The sequence below is a fragment of the Phymastichus coffea genome, unplaced genomic scaffold, assembly GCF_024137745.1.
Source record: "Phymastichus coffea isolate CEN01 unplaced genomic scaffold, Cenicafe_Pcof_1.1 PCOF00071, whole genome shotgun sequence".
NCBI classification, from domain to species: domain Eukaryota; kingdom Metazoa; phylum Arthropoda; class Insecta; order Hymenoptera; family Eulophidae; genus Phymastichus; species Phymastichus coffea.
In genome coordinates this window covers 1,316,789-1,336,277 of record NW_026706882.1, presented here as the reverse complement: position 1 = coordinate 1,336,277, position 19,489 = coordinate 1,316,789, and the positions used below count along the sequence as shown (strand labels likewise).

Sequence of the window (19,489 nt, the reverse complement as noted above, 5' to 3'; positions counted from 1 at the left end):
AAAGATTTGCTGGAAAATCGCGAGTGAAGCGATGCGTTTTAGAACAAAAGTATATTCACGCTTTGTTACTTGTGATTTTGTTGGCAAAATTCCAACTTTTTTTTATATGTTTTGTGAAAATTTCCGTTGATGTATTTTTAAAAAGGTTTCTCAACGTTAGAATACGTTTGAATAATGTCTATTGTCAATGTATCCTTGAAGAAAATTAATTTCCCTTTAAAAAAGCAGCTTTGCCACGCATACATTTGCAAACATTATGAGGCCATAGAACCGAATTAGCGGAGAGACTCCGACGAAACGAATAGCAGAACAGTGCAGGCAAAAATAAAAGGCGATGAAGCGCGGCGACGTAGCAGTCCCGACGAGCGCGAGCGAAGACAAACAGAAACTTTGAAAACGAGAACGCAACTCTCACGAAGAACAAAGGACAGCGTAGAGAACGAACAAGAAGGAAGAATAAATAGAGGATTAAAAGAATGCGTGGATAATGCAGCTTCGTTAAAATGGATTGAAGCAAACTCGATGGCGTTATTTTTGCTTTTTATTTCAGTCGGGGTGTTTGTCAAATTCGAGCACATTTATGACTGTTCGCTTCGATGCACATTTCATCTCGATAACTTAAAAACAAATTACCAACAACGGCCATTCAAAAATTTTGGATTTCAAATAAACAAAAAACCAAGCCAACTTCAGCGCTCGAAAATTTTCAGAAATCGTTTCGAGAACGTACAGCAAAACTCCAACGTATCCGACACGCGAGTAAAAGTGCACTTCCGGCCTTGTTCGCGAAACTCGCACTCGACTACTCGCTTTTGCCGTCGGGTATTCCTCGCACCCAATATAGACAGTATTACAAGGATATTGGATGTTAATCGTCTCGAGCTTTTTCGCTGACTGAACTTTCGAAATGATCTTTTATTATTTTTTATTTTCGATGAAATCTCTAGTTTTTTGCTTTTTGAAAATTATTTCAATAATTATAGAAGTTTGGAACTCAGTACAAAGTTTGTAATTATCGAACAAGTTGGTAATATTGCTAATTCAGAGTAGTTCGGTTTGTACGAAAATGTATTCCTTAATTACCTTCACAATTGTAGATAGGTAAATGAAGAAAGAATTTTAAATTGCTAAATACAGTTCGCATAATCTTCGCTTCAACAATAGAATCAGTTACATATCCACTGACAAATTTAAACTCCATCTTATCTAAAAAAAAACTTTCCGCTCCATAGAAACAGAGAAAGGGCTAACTGAAAAAAAAACTTTCAGTCCACCGAAAAGATAAAAGAGAGCTATCTCCCTCTATAAAGTTATCCCGATCAAACCTCACAAATTAACTTTCACTATAGGAGAGCTCGTAACTTCTCAACATCTTCCAGTTAACTGATTTCGTTTGCTTTTTTTTTGTTCTTTCCCTTTGGCCAGCAAGCGCATTTTTGGGTGGATTATCGTTCACGCGCAGCGGATCGCTGGCTAAGTGGGCCACCCGCTAAGGAAAATATCGCTCGCCCGAAAAAAAGAAAAAACTAGGGCGAGTATTATGTCGGGGTATTATCTCGTGTGTGTATCTGCCTGTGGACTTTCTTGGCGATTGTGTGAGATTATTATCGACGTTTGTCAAGTATTTAGTCGTTGTTTCAAGTGACTCTGAGTTTGTCGAGTGAATATTTCAAATGTCGAGTGTTTGCTTTAGAAGTCGTGTATTTATCTTTTCAAAACCAGCGGGTAACGAGGAAGGTCATATCCAGTAAAAATATATAATTAAAATTTCTTCCCAACACTGGGAAGGATGAAAATAAAAAACATTAATTTTGCCTAACTTGGCATGCAATTTTTCAATCGCATTACATTCACGAGGAACAAGGCCATTCTGTCAATAGTGCCCCACACACGTACGTGCCATATCAAAGTGAGCTTGATTGTTTATCTTGTCTAACATTTCAGTAAGGTCGAGGGAGAAATGTCAATATCAGTTTCCGCTTTCGGGAAACTTTAAAGGTAAGAGAGAGATATAGAAGAGACGCGCGTATGTGTCTGTGCATGTTTCAGCGTATGGAAAATTGTTGTCGGTATGCGATGTCTTTCTGTGTGTAGCTCCAACAATATTGAAATATAACAAGCTTATACGCCAATAGAAGTCGTGCGATAAAAGTACATTTGTCTTCCTATTACAACTTGACTTTTCGTACAAGATTTGTTTTATTCATATAGATAGTCGTAATAAAAAATAATTTTTTTTTCTTCAGAAAGGTTTTGCAATATTTTTCGTGTCAGATGAATTCGAAAATCATTTTGATTTCCTATCAATTCGGCGTGATTAATAGAGAGAGAGAGAGAAACTTTTACCGAGTATTTAATTAAAAAACTCGAGCAGCAGAATAGTGAAGCTCTCCAAGTTGGAGGAGGGGGGAAAGAAAATCGAACGAAAACTGAAGGCATCCTCCGCTAAGGAAAAATCGTATTACCGCTCGGAAAACGAAGAGGAATACGAAGTACCATTAAGAAGTGAAGTTGCGGACAAATGTAGCCAGACTTATTGGAATTTTTGACTCGTCGTTACTTATTTGTCTTGCGAACAAAATATATAGATATCTTTCGATGGGGATTCGCGAACTTTGTTTCACAATAAAATGGAGTTTGCGCTTTTGATTATAGTATGAAAGAGGATTACGTGACGCGGAGTGATGGACAGCTTTTAGATTTGCTATTTCGTATTTTGTAAGTTTTAAAATCACCTTTTGTTTCAATTAGTATTTCGATTTAAAATTTGATATTTTTCACTTCCCTGAATCAACTAATCGATATTCTTCTGTCTACCGAGCCAACAATAAACTACCGTCAACGTAGACTATGCTGTACTTTTATGTAATTTTCCACAGCATAGAAACTAGCTTTAAAATTGGATGAATTCGGTACACAATAAGTTATGATTGACTTTCAACTCGGTAAGATATGAAGTTTACTTTGCACTTAATTAACTTTTCATGGTCAAAAGTTTCACATTGTTAATTATAAAAAAGTATCTACTCCAGAGTATTTAAAGTCAGCGATAATTGACATTTTGATGATTAACTGTCATAAAATAGAACTGCAGGTTACTGGAAGTCAAAGTCCGTTGGAAATAAAGTCTACATCTACACCGAACTTTCAAAGTTCTAGTCAATAGTGAAAAGTTTGGCAAGCTTTCCAGCGCTCACGTAAATTTGACAAGATACATCGTTTTATCGACAAGCCGGTTGAAAAATAAAAGAAATGTCGATCTATTCAAAGTTTACTATTCCTTTGAAAGAAGCTCCATTTTTTAATAAGTTTGAAGTACAACCTCCGTAAAACTGTAGCACATAGCTTACTAAGATAACTAAGAGTCACATTATTCTCTCTTCATCGTATAGAAAAATGTCATTACATCAGCCTCGAGCTACATGTACACATCTCCGCACTTAATTTTCTTTTTTAACGCGGAAAAGCTCGGTGTAAGCCTCGGGCTAATTACACAGACCTCAGTCGCGGCAATGGCTTCAATTATCGTTGATGCAAAGGTGGGATTATGAATGCGCACTCTGTCGTATAGCGAGACTGTCTACAGTAATTGACGAGGTTACGTACGCTTTTTATTGACTTGCTTGAGTTTTACGACTGGTGATAGAGTATTCAATTACGTTTTCAATTCGGTTTCTTAGCAAATACTCGCATATCGCGTAAAATTTCGCTGAATGGAGATTCCAAATAACAGTGAGTCGAATGATGACTATACGTAACTTTGATAAAGATGAACATTTTAAGCGTCTCGCGGTTATTACCTGAAACAGTGCAGGAAAAATCCAGCTCATCTTGAGACTGTTAAACATTCACTTTGACGATTTGGGATGGCGCGAGAGAGTGAGTGAGAGAGCGCGAGTAGGTCAATTAAAAAAGGAAAGCGTTGTATGCTTACCCGCTCGATGTGGCCGGCGCCAACGACTTCGGGTGTGTTGACGCAAACTACCCTCTTCAGGCGGAGTTTGTTCACGTGAAAGGCCGAGCCGTAGAAGTACATCAGGGCCATCGTCGTCGGGAAATAGAAGCAGCAGCACGCCAGTATCCTGAAAAATTCAGCGAGCAGCGTTCGAGCTCAAATTCTTTTTTTTTAACTTTACTTTCTCAGTGTTTTACACTTATCAATAACTTTAGTATGCACTTTTTTTTCTTTTCGTTGGTTACTTATATTTTGCATTTTTATTATCTTGAACGTTAATTTCAAGTTTTTAAACCATCTAAATTATTTAACACGAAATGTGTATAACCAAAGATTGAAAGATTTAAAAAAAAATGTTTATTTAATTTGCATTTTATGTTTATAACACTTATTTAATAAAAATTACTCTACATCAAATAAACGTTTTGTTAAAAACACTTCCGAATACAGGAAGTTTATTAAGTCTGTAAAATAGAATTATTTGTGCAATGTTTTAGGTAAAATCTCTATCGAGTTACTTCATAATTTCACATTTGCCAAATTACAAATGAAATTATCTTTTATGTTCTATAAACATTCATTGATAATTGAAAAATTATTCATCAATATTAAATAATTATTTGTTAATAGTTGATAAATATCTTGACGAGAATTAATTACATTATCTTATTTTTCATCCAAATACTTTTTTTCTTAGCGTTAAACAAAGTAAATAACTACATTACCTAAACGACGCTTTGTCAAAAAAAGGCTCGCAAGCAAGTAAACCAGTGTCATTGAAGTAGTAGCCACCTTTAGGCAGCACCAGGCTGCCAAATATAGCCACGCTGGCAATCCACGTAGTCGACATTATCGCCACGCAGCCCTGCCGCATGTAATACTGCTCGTGAGAGAGCGAGCGACGTTGCCAAGCGAGCGCAGTGTGAGAGAAGCAAGCGGCATAAAAAAATTATAACAGCACATGGTCTACGTGAACTATCGATGTGTAGACGCCTTGTAAGGTTCAGGTTTTTTTGAGTTGAAAAATCATTGAATTTCTTTTATTTTTGGGCGATTCTATTTTATTAAACTGACAGAGTCGTCTGACCAATTTTTGATATATACTACTTTTCAAAATTTCGACTATGTAATACATAGACTTTCACATTAGTTTATATTTTGAGAAATAAATGCATGTACGTAGATAAAATGAAGAAATACCATTAATAGCTTCGATTTTATTTTGATGTAATAGTATAATGGCTCAGATTTTTTGTATTTGAGTGGATCAATATAACGAAAATTCGAATTTTTTTTGTTTCTAGCCATCGATAGCCAAAACTCACTGGTGCGCAAATCTACTGGATGTTAGTTGGGAGTAGAGCAGAAAATCCAATCAAAGTGATAAGAGTGAAAACGAAAGAGTAAAAAACATATAGCCACGAACAGATTGTTAGAAAACGAAAACATTGGCTAACCCTAATAAATCGCCGTAGCATTTGTTTTTTTTTTCCATCGTGTGCGGTCGTTCGGCAAGTAGTGTAGTGCGTGTTCAGTCGGGCAATGAGCAATATCTTATCTAAATGGCTATTCTTTTCTAGTAGAAATCCAGCGAAGTCGTATTTAATACCGATCGAAACACCGTTGATAAACTTCAAAATTTTTAGATGAAATTTGAAAGGTTTGTGATATTTTGAAACTCAAAAATTGAAAACAACTTGTACATCTTCAACACAGTAAATTATACGCTTAGATTCAAATTCAATTAAGTACACCACAAAATCAAGTTTGGTTAAAAATAAAACTAGCATTTACCGTAGTAAACAGCCTTCGTCCCAAACAAATCACAGCCGATCATCGGTGTAACCGTAAAAGCGGACATCGCGCCCATCAAAACTCACCGTTTGCCATCCCACGCGCACGAACGTCCGGTCATTAAAAGGGGAGGAGAGAAAGAGAGAGAGAGAGGGAATGCAGTGCTCGTGTAGCCTGAGAATGTCAGCCGCATAGCCACTTCTCTCTCCCTCCCTCTCTCTCTCTCTCTCTCTCTCTCTCTCTCTCTCTCTCTCTCTCTCTCTCTCTCTCGCTCGCAATTCTGCCGATTTATTCATGCACTATTTTTGTTCGTTGAGTACCCTCGTTTTTAGTCATTCCCATTTTTGCGGTGAAGATTATATGTGACAGTTGTGATTTATTTATGTTTCGAATTTATTTATTATTGTATGCTTTATGGGTTGTACGCAATAACAACAATCTAATTTATTTTTTAAAAGAAAAAGACTTTAGAACTCGTTCAGGGTCTCACATGCTTCGGTTAAGCGATTTAACTTGTTCTGTTTTGCATTCAAACGCTCAACTGGAAATTGTGTGGTGCGTTTGAAAGAGAGTCATGTCGCTTCCAGTGATGAGTTCAACGCACGATTTAAAGCGAAACATCATTCTTCTCAGTGTTTGCTCGTTCACGAACGTGAAAATTATCTTTTCGGAACAAGTGGCATTGAATGTGAAAGAAAGAAAGAGTTAGTTGCCTAATGTTTATTGTCGGTGGATTTTGCGAATTATTCCTTTTAACGTCTAACTCACTATAATTCATATTAAAAATATAATGCAAGCCATATATAAACTTTTTTCACACTATTTAATCTTTTCTCAACTGACCTCGCTTATCCTTTGCATTTGGGTGTATTCACGTGCACTTCTGGAAAGTTTCCAAAAACAAGGGGCTTACCTGCTCGGTTTTCTTTTGCTCACGTCTCCGCCATATTTTGTGTGACTAACATATGATAAAATCAATAGAGATTTTTTAAACTCCATTTAGTTTTGTAATTTTGAACATTTCAAACATATTAAGTTTTGCTGAAAAAACTTAACTCATATTTCTTAGATGAGAAAATTTTATTTCAGTAGAGAAACTTTACTACTCCTATGTCTTGATATGAAGTACAACTGATTTAGAAATAACTTTGTAAAATGCCAGAAATTCTACTTTAAAAAAATTTTATTTACTGGCAAGTTTTCTTATTCAATTTGCGACAAAAAAACACATTGGAAATTTTGTACAATTTGCACAATAAGTATTCCAGCTTAACTAATTAAACAAGAAGAACCACTTAAACATTCCAATGAATATTTAATGAAACTTATAATTAGAAGTACATCAAAGTAGAATCTTCAATTATCATAAATAACAAAAAAAATTAAGAACGAAACAATTTCAGGCGACCACACCCATACTTGAAACATCTAACCAGACAATTTCCTGGGCACAAGGAATTCAAGGCTCGTAAGACTGTCGAGCTACGATTCAAGCGGACACGAAATAAGGCGAGAGCGAGAGAGAGTTGGCAGACTGTGTGAGAAAGACCCGTCGGACCATAAAAGCTGTTGTCAAATGCTCGCCAAAGGACGAAAGTGTAACGGCGTGGCATTGTACATGTGATTAACGAAGAATTTTCCAGAAAAAAAAAGAAACGCGCTGGTTTTCATTCAAGTGTTTGTCATTCAGAAATTATATTTTTCAATGGAAGCGTTAACATTATACGCGTGTGCTACACATTTATGTATAGAACAGTTATTACTAGTCGGACTATACCGAGTATAATGAACAAAGTTACAATTAGATACTTGAGAATACTGTTCAATCAAAGTCCAACAACTATGCAGAGCTTGTGGAACTGCAAAGATGATTTGTATAAATCAGAACTTTGGGTTACATGGCTGTCCCATTTATTGATCAAAGGTTGTTAGTTTTGAATGAGGATGGTCTACCTTCGAAAATCTGATATTTTATTAAAAACCATTCAAAAGAAACTTGATTCTTTGATATAATATCACAATAATCTCATCAGTCAGATTTCAATAATCTGCTATCTACGCAACAGAAATATTTAATCCATCAAGATTGCCTTCCAATTCGAAAAAGAAAAAAGCAAAAGGAACTGGCTCCGAACGAAAAATCCAACTGACTAATCTGACGCGTATGAAGGGATAAACAACGTTCGCCCACGTGAGAATTGAATCGTCGCCAGAGAATAGAACCGTATCAAATTCTCAGGCTTGCGAGAGTGGCCTTTTCTACTGAAATATTGGAGCTTTGCGATGCCGATAACGAAGTAATTAAACTGTGGAAAAAGATTGTGGATTTCATTTTCATTTATATGAAACGAGAACATTTTCGTTATAAAACTTTGGTCGAGGTAAATGCAGTCTGGCAAGAAAAAACTTTGAATTACGTATGCCATCTCAATTACCAAAAGCCTTGATAGAAGCTAATACGTAATGGGATACGTCGCAAGACGTGCGCGTGGCTTGATAGCTAATGAGTGAAGACGCTCCACGCTGATAATTCGCTAGGCTCGCCTTTGTCTCCTAACAGTGAGTGAGTGAGAGAGAGAGAGAGAGATAGAGCTGTATAACTGGATTTTCGTCTTAGCTATCGAGACAATCGCGTCAATATTTCACGCCCTGAATTCGACTCTTGGCAAATTTGCATTTTGTGTTATGTCCTTACCGATAAAAGCTAAGTTGGCTTGAAATATTAGCGGGAGATAAAGGGGTGTGTTATTTGTTCGATTGTTATTGGTGACGCGACATATATTTTTGTCAGTGATAAAGATGTTTGGTAAGTAAAATGAAAAAGTGATGTTAATTATGAAATAGGTCCTTTTCTGTAAATGCGAATGGACAGGCTTGAAAGAGAAATCATTTCTCTAAGCTATTTTTAAAATTTAAATAATTTCTTTTATTTCTAACGTTAATGTTTTCCAGTTTTTTCATTTACAAGGCCGAAGCAGATAATGTTGAAACATTGTAAATTATTGAAGATATTTGTGGAAAATTGAATTTTATCTTAACTAGTTATTGGTTATACAAAATTTTCATATATATCAGTTTTATAAACTTGAGATTTTTGGTTTAGTTAATTTCTTCAAGTACAAAATTAAAAAATTCTGACGATAACAAACTCTGAAAATAAAAATTTTTTTAAATATTTCAGTTTATTTACGATTTCGTGTCATTTCTTAATCAACTCAACCACTTTTAAACATTTCAATTATTTATAATAGTTAGATTTAAATAAAATCGCATCAGTGTACGCAAAAACAAAAAGAAGTGACAGAAGCATATATATGTAACTCAAAATTTCACGCTGTTTAACTTGATTCCGAGCCAATTCGCTACGCGAAAACTTGATTGAAACGTTAATTATGCAAGGGACACTCGCAGCTCGTGTTTCATTTCGTGCGTAAACAATGACTTGGCATTGCATTATGTAACTTTTAATCATTGTAGAGAGGTTTATATGCGCGCGTGGTTTGGTAAACTGATTTATTGCCTGAAAAAGTACAGGCTATTCATTGTCAATTTGGTCTTGTATTGTAACACATAGTTGGAAAATATTTTTTAATCTTAACCTCTTTGAGCAGCAAATAAATTATAATATTGACAGGGTGTAAAAAATACATTCACGTGTTTTCGAACACAAATAGTAAAACAATTCATTTAAAAACTTTGTTGTCTCGAGTTTTCGATAAAAATTGAAGGGGAGCGGTCGTAAATTTCCCTGCAAAAACCATCAACGATTAAATCGTGACCTATAAACCACAGTTTTGGCTTCGCTATCGAACAACAGAAAAAGGAACTGATATCAACCAAACAAGGCGTTTCGCACACCATCCAATGAATGAACGATGGAAAATATGAAGCATGTTTAACGTGCCTCGATACAAAGACTTACCTTTTTCGAAGACTTACGGAAGTACCGCTGTGGATGTAGCATGCACATATATCTGTCGATGGCCATGCAAACTAGGATCACAGCACTCTGCTGGGTCAGTGCACCCCTCAGTAATGCCTGCAACACACAGAGCCTCATTTCAATCGCCGTATATAGAGATTATTATGATTATCGCCATCATAGTTGAAGAGAGGATTAATTGAGTTCTGTTGAGGGGGCAGCGAGACGATATGGATTCCGCGTTATATAGATTCGCTATGGGTTAATGAGGTCGTTTATGCACTTTGATTATTTGCGATTATAGGCGAGTTCTTCGCGATGAAAGTACGCTATTCGTAATGATTGGTAATAAATGTCTTCGTAAAAATGCTGTAATAAAGTCTCGTATGCTCCGCCACCGAGCAAAGTCATCATGTTTGACGGGGATTTACGTCGCGCGATATAAGCTCTATCAATATAAATTTCCGCCTATCGGTATTAAAAACAAAACAAAAAATCGGTATTGTGTAGGCGTCATTTTTACGAAATAAAAATTTTGTTTCATCAGTGAAGTTTGGCAGCAAAAGGGTTTCAGCGAGAAGTTACGTAGAGGAAACGAGCGCGAAGTTCGGATGACGGGTCGCATAATGAATCGCTTGCGTGCGATAACCGATTTCCGTGCAATAATTTAACCCACACCCAGACTCTATACGCTTTCTCCATTTCCTATTCGAGAACCCTTCTCGCCAGGCCGTCTTTCGAACGTTGCCATTTTGAATCTGAGATATTCTTGCAGTTTGGGGTACGTTCTGAAAAAAAAACACACATGCGGCTTTTACGAGAGGCGTAAAAAAAATGGACTTTTCCGTACTTCGGGGAAAATAATGAACCGTCGAAAAACTGTTTTTTCTCAGCTCGTCGTCAGATAACGATGTTAAAACAGTCGGCGTAACGACGTCCGTAAAAATTTTTTGTTCGCGCCGTCGCGATCGCGTAAAATCCCCTTAGATTAATGGCCCACGTCGTCGCGAGAGGGGAATTATTTTTCGCTGTCGGTCAACTTGTTGAAGCTCGCGCACGCCCGATCGATCGATCGTACGACATTTATATTGCCACGATCAAAAAGTTATTTTTCACGCTTTGGGCTCCGTTTGAATTCGTCCAAGGCGCTTTCTTTTGGGCTCGGACGCGCCACGCGTTTGGTTTTTTTGTTTGCTACTCGCACTGGCGGCACTTACTTTGTGGAAGATCTGAAATTATAGTTATATCACCGTACGATGTTGGCGCACGTTCCAAACGTAAAAACCGCTTAGCTTTTCGTCGAGTAAAAGGTTTCTTACAGTTACTCTCGCGCGGGTTTGCCGTAGAGCGGCGAAAAACAAAAAAAAAAATAATAAATCAGACTCGTGTTTCTTTTCAAAATCACTTCAATGAACGATACAGGTCGCACGAATGCATTGACTGCAAGTTGACACAAAAGAAGAATCAACTTTTTGCTCTTCCAATTGTCCAACACGCGCTCGTGTATCGATTTTTTTTCACGCCTAGAGCGCTTGTGTTTGCGAGCAGACGTACACGTACTCACGTGATAGCGCATAAATAGAAATATCTCGCATGCCTACGCTTCCCTTATATCCGTACGGCTTTTTCCTATCCTATCTCGCCGATTTTTTCTTTTTATTGAACGTCAAGTCACTTTGTATTTCTGTCTACGTGTACATTCAATGAAAAGTCCAAGTATGCATTTTTAACACGTTTATCTGCCAACTAGAGTAAATTAATGAACATTGTCTTTGCGTTACCATCATTATACTGTATGTCTTTGTTAACTATTGTGAAATATGAATACAAACATTTTATTTAGGGTTTTATTAAATTTCATTACGAAAAAAATTGCCTTAATGTTGACTGTGGGAAAACTTGTTAGATACTACTGATCCTTAGCTCATTTTTGCAGAAAGAAGCGTTGCTAAGAAAATCCGTTAACGTATTTTTTCCATATCTAGTTCTTGAATAATTGTGACGTAACCCATATGTTTGTACACTTCTGAATTCCCAAACCTCTTTACTCGAATGCTTTTAGTGTGTTTAGTTAGAACAAAAATATTTCATTGTTAAATTGCTAATGCCTTAAGAAACTTGACAAAATAGGAACCTTAACAGCATCACAAACTTAACATTCAGTCGTAATAAACCTTAGCATACTCACTACGGTAGATAAGGCCATTTAAGTTCAGGACACTCGCATCAACGAGACTTAATCCTCGAGATCTACTAAATTCAGAAGATTAATCCGCGACGTGCCGCATTCAACGGGTGCAAAACACACGAGCGCGCATTACCATATTTCTCCGACTAAAAACAAAACTAAACTCCGCGCACTTAACTTCTATTTTTTGTTTGTTCCAAAGGGCTTCCGTCTAGTTTAGAAAATTCTAACGCGCTGTAGTGCTGATTAGTGGCGGCAAGGACACAAATGGCTTTTTAATGTGAACTTATTTTCATTCCAAGACAATTGGTTGTTTTTTTAATAGGAATTTAGGTATAGAGCAATGTGCTTTTATTTAAAAAAAATTGGAGTTACACTTTCGATATTATTGTATTCTTTTGGAGAAATAAAATATTTTTATTTAAATTCTTTACGATAATGGGTGTTAAAAGTGACTTCTTTCTCTCCAGTATTTAGAAGAAAATTTGTCTAATAATTTTTATGAAAAATTAATAAAAATGTTATAGGAGCCGAATAAATAATGTACTCAATTAACATAAATTACTAATCTATTGTTCTAACGTTGTTCATTATTCCATTCCCATAACAACCACTTAGTAATTTATTTATACATCATACATTCATTAACTATATGAATAAATATTTGGAAAAAATATAAAAATAAAAATAGAGTTTTTATTTGACTAAAATTTCAGTCAATGGATTGAAATTTCTTTTCTTTTATTACGATAAATTTAGACAAAATGATCATTCCGAGAATTTATTGTACCTCAAACTACCTAAAATTCATTTTATATTCTAGCAAAAAATAGTATAATCAACGATAAGACACTTCATAATTCATGTAATCAAATCTCTCTTCACTGTAGCTACTTCATTCGCAGAATGAGAAATCATTAAACGTACAAAAATCCAGCGTCCCCAACGCAGGCGTCCACTCGAAAGGTTTGAACAGCACAGGAGAGTAGTAGAGAGAAAGATTTAAGGTAGGTTACCATGGCAACTGTTTTGGCATAGGGCCAGTTGCAAACACGAGAGACGATAAAAAAAAAGCAACTGGATAATCCGCCGCCGCATCGTCGGGAGGTTACGCTTTTGGCTATACGGCCTCCTTTCTACTACGCGGCGGGACCTTCACCTGGTTATCGGCGTCGCCAGTCTCCGAGCGCGCGCGCGAGACGCCACACCACCGCAGATAATCGGATGTGTTACGCAGCTCGCCCTTCCCGAAAGTGAATTATGCTTTTGCATGTATCTCGCTTTTTATGCATCTTTTTTTCAACTCTGGCTCGTACTAGGTTCCCAAAGTTTTGAGTCAAGTTAGGCTTTTCGTTAGAGTTTGTCGGGGTTGTCTAGGATGGAAATGAAGTTGTTGCATAACTAAATAGTTTGATTAATAGTAATAATTTTGATGAAGTTACCAAACAATAGTGTTATGAAATAAAAAAACCGTCACTTTTCAATCATAGATTACACTCGTCATTCGTTGCTTATATACAATTACAAATAGTCGATACCTTATTGGATTATTTTTGACTTGCCTGATTGCTATCTGCAAAAATCAACAGTTAAATGTTGTATGTATACATGATAACAAAAGGGGATTTAGAGAATACGCAGATGATAATTAATATAATCGGAACTATGAATGAATAAAAGGTTACAATAATGTACCCGAAATGAGGGATCAAGGAACAACGTGCAGGAATAAAGGCGCAAACAATTGAATAGCTCTCATGAATCGTGTTTATTCACGAAGTAGTTTACATTTTAACATTAATCGTACGATCGTATCGTTACATTTTTCTTAGTAACGTTCTATATTCGGAAACTCGTGAAATATCGTAAACCATCAATCTTTAGCTTGCACTTTGAACAATTCTAAGATTTGATATTAGATTCACGCAACTTGTCCACGTTTCTGAGTAATAATTTTTAAGTTATAAAATTTTTCCTGACGATCAAAGCGGTTGCAAGGCGTTACGAATAATCGGTAGGGAGCGAACGCTGGACGATTGTGGAGTCCCTGCTGGTTTAATCATGCGACGTCGAGGCTTCCTCGATGCGACGATCGACGACGCCTCAATCTTGATGCACTCGATGCCGTGGTAGATCCGAAGTCGTGCTGGCAACGTTGCGAGCCGTTGCTCAGGCGAACATGGCTGAACAGCGATGGTGGACGACCTTGGAATCGTTATAGCTGACACTTGGCGTTCTTGCAAGCCGGTGATGCTGAGGGCGAAGAGAAGAGCTGTTACTGGCTAGATGAACGCCGAGTAAAAGAGAGCGAGTGAACAGCATGTGCGAGCGGCTAACCACGTCGCTGCTTCTAACTTGACGTTTGTGCTTATGTGAGTCGAGAAATCGAAGAAGAAATTAGGAGCAGAAATGCACGAGATTTGAAATTTTGTTATCGCAAAATACAACGTCATGATTCTGATAAATTTGTCGCCAGCATTTAATCGCTAGTGATTATATTCGGTTTCCCTAAATCATTGGGAATATTTTTATCTCAAGTCTGTAAAATACCAAGCATCTGGTAACAGAAATTAGTTTGATTGATTCTTCAAACAAGTAAACATCTTACGTATGTTGAAAAGTGTATTTGTTGAAAGAGGTTACAAATATTCGTAACAAATCGATGTTTATTGCAAAATGCTGAAATATAACTTTTTTACGAGACATCACCGTTCTAAAGGAATATCCGGTAGATTCTCAGTACAATTTGAAAAATGGTATAGCATACTCATTGACACATCAGCTGCTAACTATCTGCTCTGTGGTTAATTTCATAGCAACCTGTTTTCAATTCAATTTCGAAGGTAAATTAAAATTTGAAGTCGCTGTAGATGTTGACGGACCAGCATGTCTTCATAGTATGACAATTTTCAATTTACCTGAGAGTGGTTTTCTTTTATTATATACCAATTGTTTGTATCCTGCATCTAGTGTTACGAATCGATATCCTAGTTATTTTATTGATGTATACGTAACTAAAGTGAACTTTTTGGGACAGCAATTCAAGGTCTTAAGACTAATGCAATTTACAGGCGGTGATGTTATAAAAAAATCCATTTCTTTATCAACAAAAGAAGAGAATATTGTTTTTCTCAACCACATTATAAAAATTCAAAATTCGATGAACATGCAAAAGTTATTCTAAAAATTATTTGTTTAAAAAAAAAGGAAATTCTTATAAAAGTGATAGAAGTTGGTAGTAGTGAATAAATGCAAGGTGTAAAAAACTCGCTGATCTCATTGATAATTTGTATTACCAACTACTTTAATTTTTTTTAATTTCAATGTGAATATTATTTCTGTGACTATACTTTGAAATAATACTTAATTATTTTTTATCTAATAGCCGTTATTGTAATCATGAAAATCTATAATTAAATTTTAAATACTTCATTTTTCATTCTATTAATCGGGTCATAAAGGCATCTTTCAAAATTATTACAAAATTCAAATCGTAAATAAGGTACATTGTTTTTACAATATGTATATCGCCATATAGGTCACAGTTGTACTCATATCAATCTATTCATAAGTCATTGACCTGATAAGAACGTGCCTTAGTTTATCATTGACAAGATTTTTCCCTTTAAGCTTTCCGAAACGTAAGCATTTTTGTATTATACATTGCTCAATATAACAAACAGATTCTGTTATCGCAAAGTTAGTTTGAATCACTTCATCGGTGTTTAAACAACTCATAAAATTACGTGAATCGGCAAAATGTACAAAACAATTCTAATTGTGTGTATCATAGCGCAACTCAGCAGTGTGATAATCGGTATGAGATTTACAAGAATGACGCAACATGTGGATTTCGGTTGAAGTATCAAACCAGATTCAGTTCTAATCAGTGACAAAACTAATTATGCCAATCCAAGCCTTGTTTACTATGTGTGCAATTTGAATTCAAGTTCTTTCGATATATTCACTTGCAAAATGTTCATGGAAACCGAAAAAGCAGTAGCTAAACCCGAACACATACATTTATGTTCCGTCTCGGTGAAAAGACAAAGTTCTGGCCATACCTTTCAACGAAATGTCGTAACTTTGGACGACGACACAGCTGTGATATTACCGAAAGAGTATAGTTCGTCTAGTCTGACTTTCTTGCGCTTTTCCGATTGCCATAGTCAAAGCGTCGATTTAAGTAACGATTTGTCATCCGTAAGAGTTCTCGCGCCACTCAACAATATTTTTGATTTGATTGGAATTGATGACAATGAGAAATGTTTTTCCGACTGTCGATTGATAATGGATTTCAATGGTAGCGTGATCTTGAAAGCACACAAATGGCCTCGTTATTATCGAAATGAGTATGCCGCGATGTAGTCATCGGTCAGAGGTCGTTTGTTGGTCAGTACACCGTCGACGTTTTTAGATCCCGCAATGCAGATTTCGGCTGTTGGTGACAATGGTGAATAGACAACAAATAATGATTGGCAAATTGGAAAGAGGTGTTTATTTCATTTCTAGGAGATATTGCGACCTTGAAATCATATCCAACTGACTACGACGCTTCAACTGGTTATAAAATAACAGCTTCGACGACGCATCAGCTTTTAACTGCCTGTGCCGCTGTTAATTTAAATATAACGTGCGGGTAATTTGACTTTATGGGTTTTCTTGTGCTCGAAACAAATCTGACCATAGTCTACGTTACTCATCTGCATTCGATGAAAGTGTTTAATTAAATTTACCAGAAGGTGGAATAATGCTACTGTATACCGAGTGTTTGAATAACACGGAAAATGATTGTCAGTATAGCCGAGAAAACATATTTGTGAAGAAAATAGATTCTTCTGGACAATGTAGTAGAACACTTGAAATAACACAATTTAAGGGAAACGCCGTTCTAGAAAGACTTCATTTTTTTGTCAGTCAAGAAAATGTGTTTTTTTGTGTTTTTCATAACCGTATTTAGCGGATGGATTCGATAATAATGGCCAATTGAATCTGGATATCGTGTGCTTGCAAAATAAAGAATTTACCGTGTGATTTGAAGGACGTACATCAATTAAAATTTTTTAAATGTATTTTAAATGGCTGCGATGATATATAGACTGAATAGACTTTTTAATGCCGTGTATACGTAATATTTTACTGAAACAAAATGACGTAGCACGAAATTTATGGATGTCGTGGAAAAATTCAAAAAGTCGACGGCTACTGTCTATACACTACAGTTAATATATTTTGAAATATTAAGAAGGTGTTTTTTTAATTGAGCTTAGTCGACGCTCGAGTATATAAGAATAACACAGCGGCAGTGCATTAAAGATGAAGTTCAAGATAAAATTCATTTTTTCGGCAATGAATAAAGATTAGAGCTTGCATTTGTAAATTATAAGATACTTATATAATTACTTCTGTAAATTGATGAAAACTTACTTCTGTAAACTGACTCACGAGACTGTTCTCTTGATATTGTACGTACAATAAAAATGTTTACAATCTAAATGATATGCAATAACGGAAAATTATAAAAGATTAGCCAAAGCTAATGAGATTATTAGATATTTAAATGAATGCAAATTAATTCATGTTGTTATTGATAAACACAATTTTCATTAGCAATAGCTTATTTGTTATTATTTAATTTCACTCGATTTCATCTTTGCGAAATGACTAAAATAGTAAAACTGCTTATACATTAATTTAAGACTTCTCGAAAAGTTGAAATTTATCATAGACATTTGGCTGCGTTACACAGTATTTAATAAATTTAATGCAAGGCATTATCTACATTTTTCTACAGTATACAGTAAGAGGCTACATCTGTTAAGTTTAATTTTGAAGATTTGGATATATATTTGATCATAACTGAATAAACTATTAAATATAATATTTAGCTGATATTTAGCCCTTTGCAACGCACATACATAGCGTTGGGAGATCACAATATCCGTACTGGTTGCCACGAGAAACACATCCTGCGTTGCACTCTTTCGGATCACATGTGTAGCCGTAAACTGTAATAAAGATGAACATGAATTTAATCAATCATCTACGTAAAATAAAGTAATGTTATATTTTATACAATTTGAGAAAAAAATATTGTATAGTTGTCAAAAATGAATTAACAGTCATCTCTTTACATTTCATTTTTTTTGCCACGAAAGCAAGGCCAAACCTATCCAAATTTATGTCTAACTTAGAGCAAATTTACGATGCATTTAAATTGACGAACAATTGCAAAGCAATGATTCATATCAATATTTTCAATAACTAATTATAAATTAATAATAATAATAATAAAATAAATGTTGACTCAACGTGCTTTTGTTACATAAAAGATTTGGTTTGTACTAATGTCACATTTAATGCTGTAATGCACATCAGAATTGTTAAATATATGTAATGAAAGAAGATTTCTTGTTATAACTATATTTAATGAAAAAATTATAAACACCTTACCTTCGACAGTAATGACTGCAATCGCACTATTTAGTATAAGCTAGTCTATGCAACTTTCCGCGTATGATATTATTAAGCAAAAATTTGTTGACTAAGAAAAATGAAATTTTTCTTTTGTTTGATAAACATTACAGATTATTTCCTCTAATGTTCTCTTCTGCGAAATAAAATTTAATATTGTTTACAACTAAACTGTGCATAATGTAGTTGCGTGATTGCACTATTTCTCAAATCCATAACTCCCTCCTTCTAATTACTTAAACCAACCATTCATTTATTAAAAAGATCACGGAGCCACAGGAGACCGTATAAAATACGTTACGGCCCATAGCACTGCAGTTTTAAGGATATCTTCGTAGGTTTTGGTTATTCTGTTTCAATTTTCAACTTTTTCTGAATATCTGGTGCGATTTCTTTCCTTAAAAAAAGGGAGTTGGGTCAGATATTTACAAATAGTTTAAAATTGAAAAAGAATAACAAAATCGATAAGATAGGTTCCTGTAACATACTTCATTTTCTTAATGACGATTTTCACTACTTTCTTGAAGATCAGCAGAGGAGAGTACACGTATTTAAAATTTACTATCACCATAAATAAAGTAACAACTTACTGAAAATTTTATAACCAAAATATGCCGAACGCTTTGACGCAGTTTTTCTTTGTTTTTATCTCGCTAATGCAGTGACTTCTGATAACATTAGAATAAAGGAGCTTTAATAATCAGAAAATAAATTTAGTGTATTACTGAAGTTGAAAGGAAAGAATTAATTCATAATTATGATTTAGTGTATACAAAATCCTTAATTGCGATATAGATTTAATTTTCCACGAAGTTTAAGAAAATATTCTCATTGATGATGAGACAAACATAATACGCAATAGATAAAATGATTATTTATTTTTAAGATTGCTCATTATTAAAGTTACACTTAAAATGCGAAACTGATATTTAAAATATTTCGTAAAAATAGTAACTGTTTTCATACGTAATGCAGTAAGCAGTCAAAGATTCAAAGTATTTCCTTCTCCTATCATAGCCTAGGTAAATTATTTTCCTTGTATGGATTGGTCGAGTGCACATAAACAAAGTAGCTCAAAGTTTTCCTGTAAAAGAAAAAATGTAAACATCGGTAATTAATGATAGAGCTGTGTTTTTTTCTGGTTTTTTTTTATTAT

At 35.1% G+C, this 19,489-nt stretch overlaps 1 protein-coding gene across 4 annotated transcripts in view; it reads right to left on the bottom strand.

Moving 5' to 3' along the window:
* The window catches only part of LOC131667831 (trace amine-associated receptor 9), a 104,790-nt gene that overhangs the window by 16,144 nt on the left and 69,157 nt on the right, over window positions 1–19,489 (bottom strand). For 3 of the 4 annotated variants that reach the window (XM_058941542.1, XM_058941544.1, XM_058941543.1), the window contains exons 5-7: window positions 9,672–9,788; window positions 4,681–4,835; window positions 3,935–4,082 (exon numbers count right to left, since the gene is read on the bottom strand). In XM_058941542.1, coding sequence (XP_058797525.1) covers window positions 3,935–4,082; window positions 4,681–4,835; window positions 9,672–9,788 — 420 coding nt within the window. The remainder of the gene's footprint in view (window positions 1–3,934; window positions 4,083–4,680; window positions 4,836–9,671; window positions 9,789–19,489) is intronic. The other variant, XM_058941545.1, reaches the window with a different exon arrangement.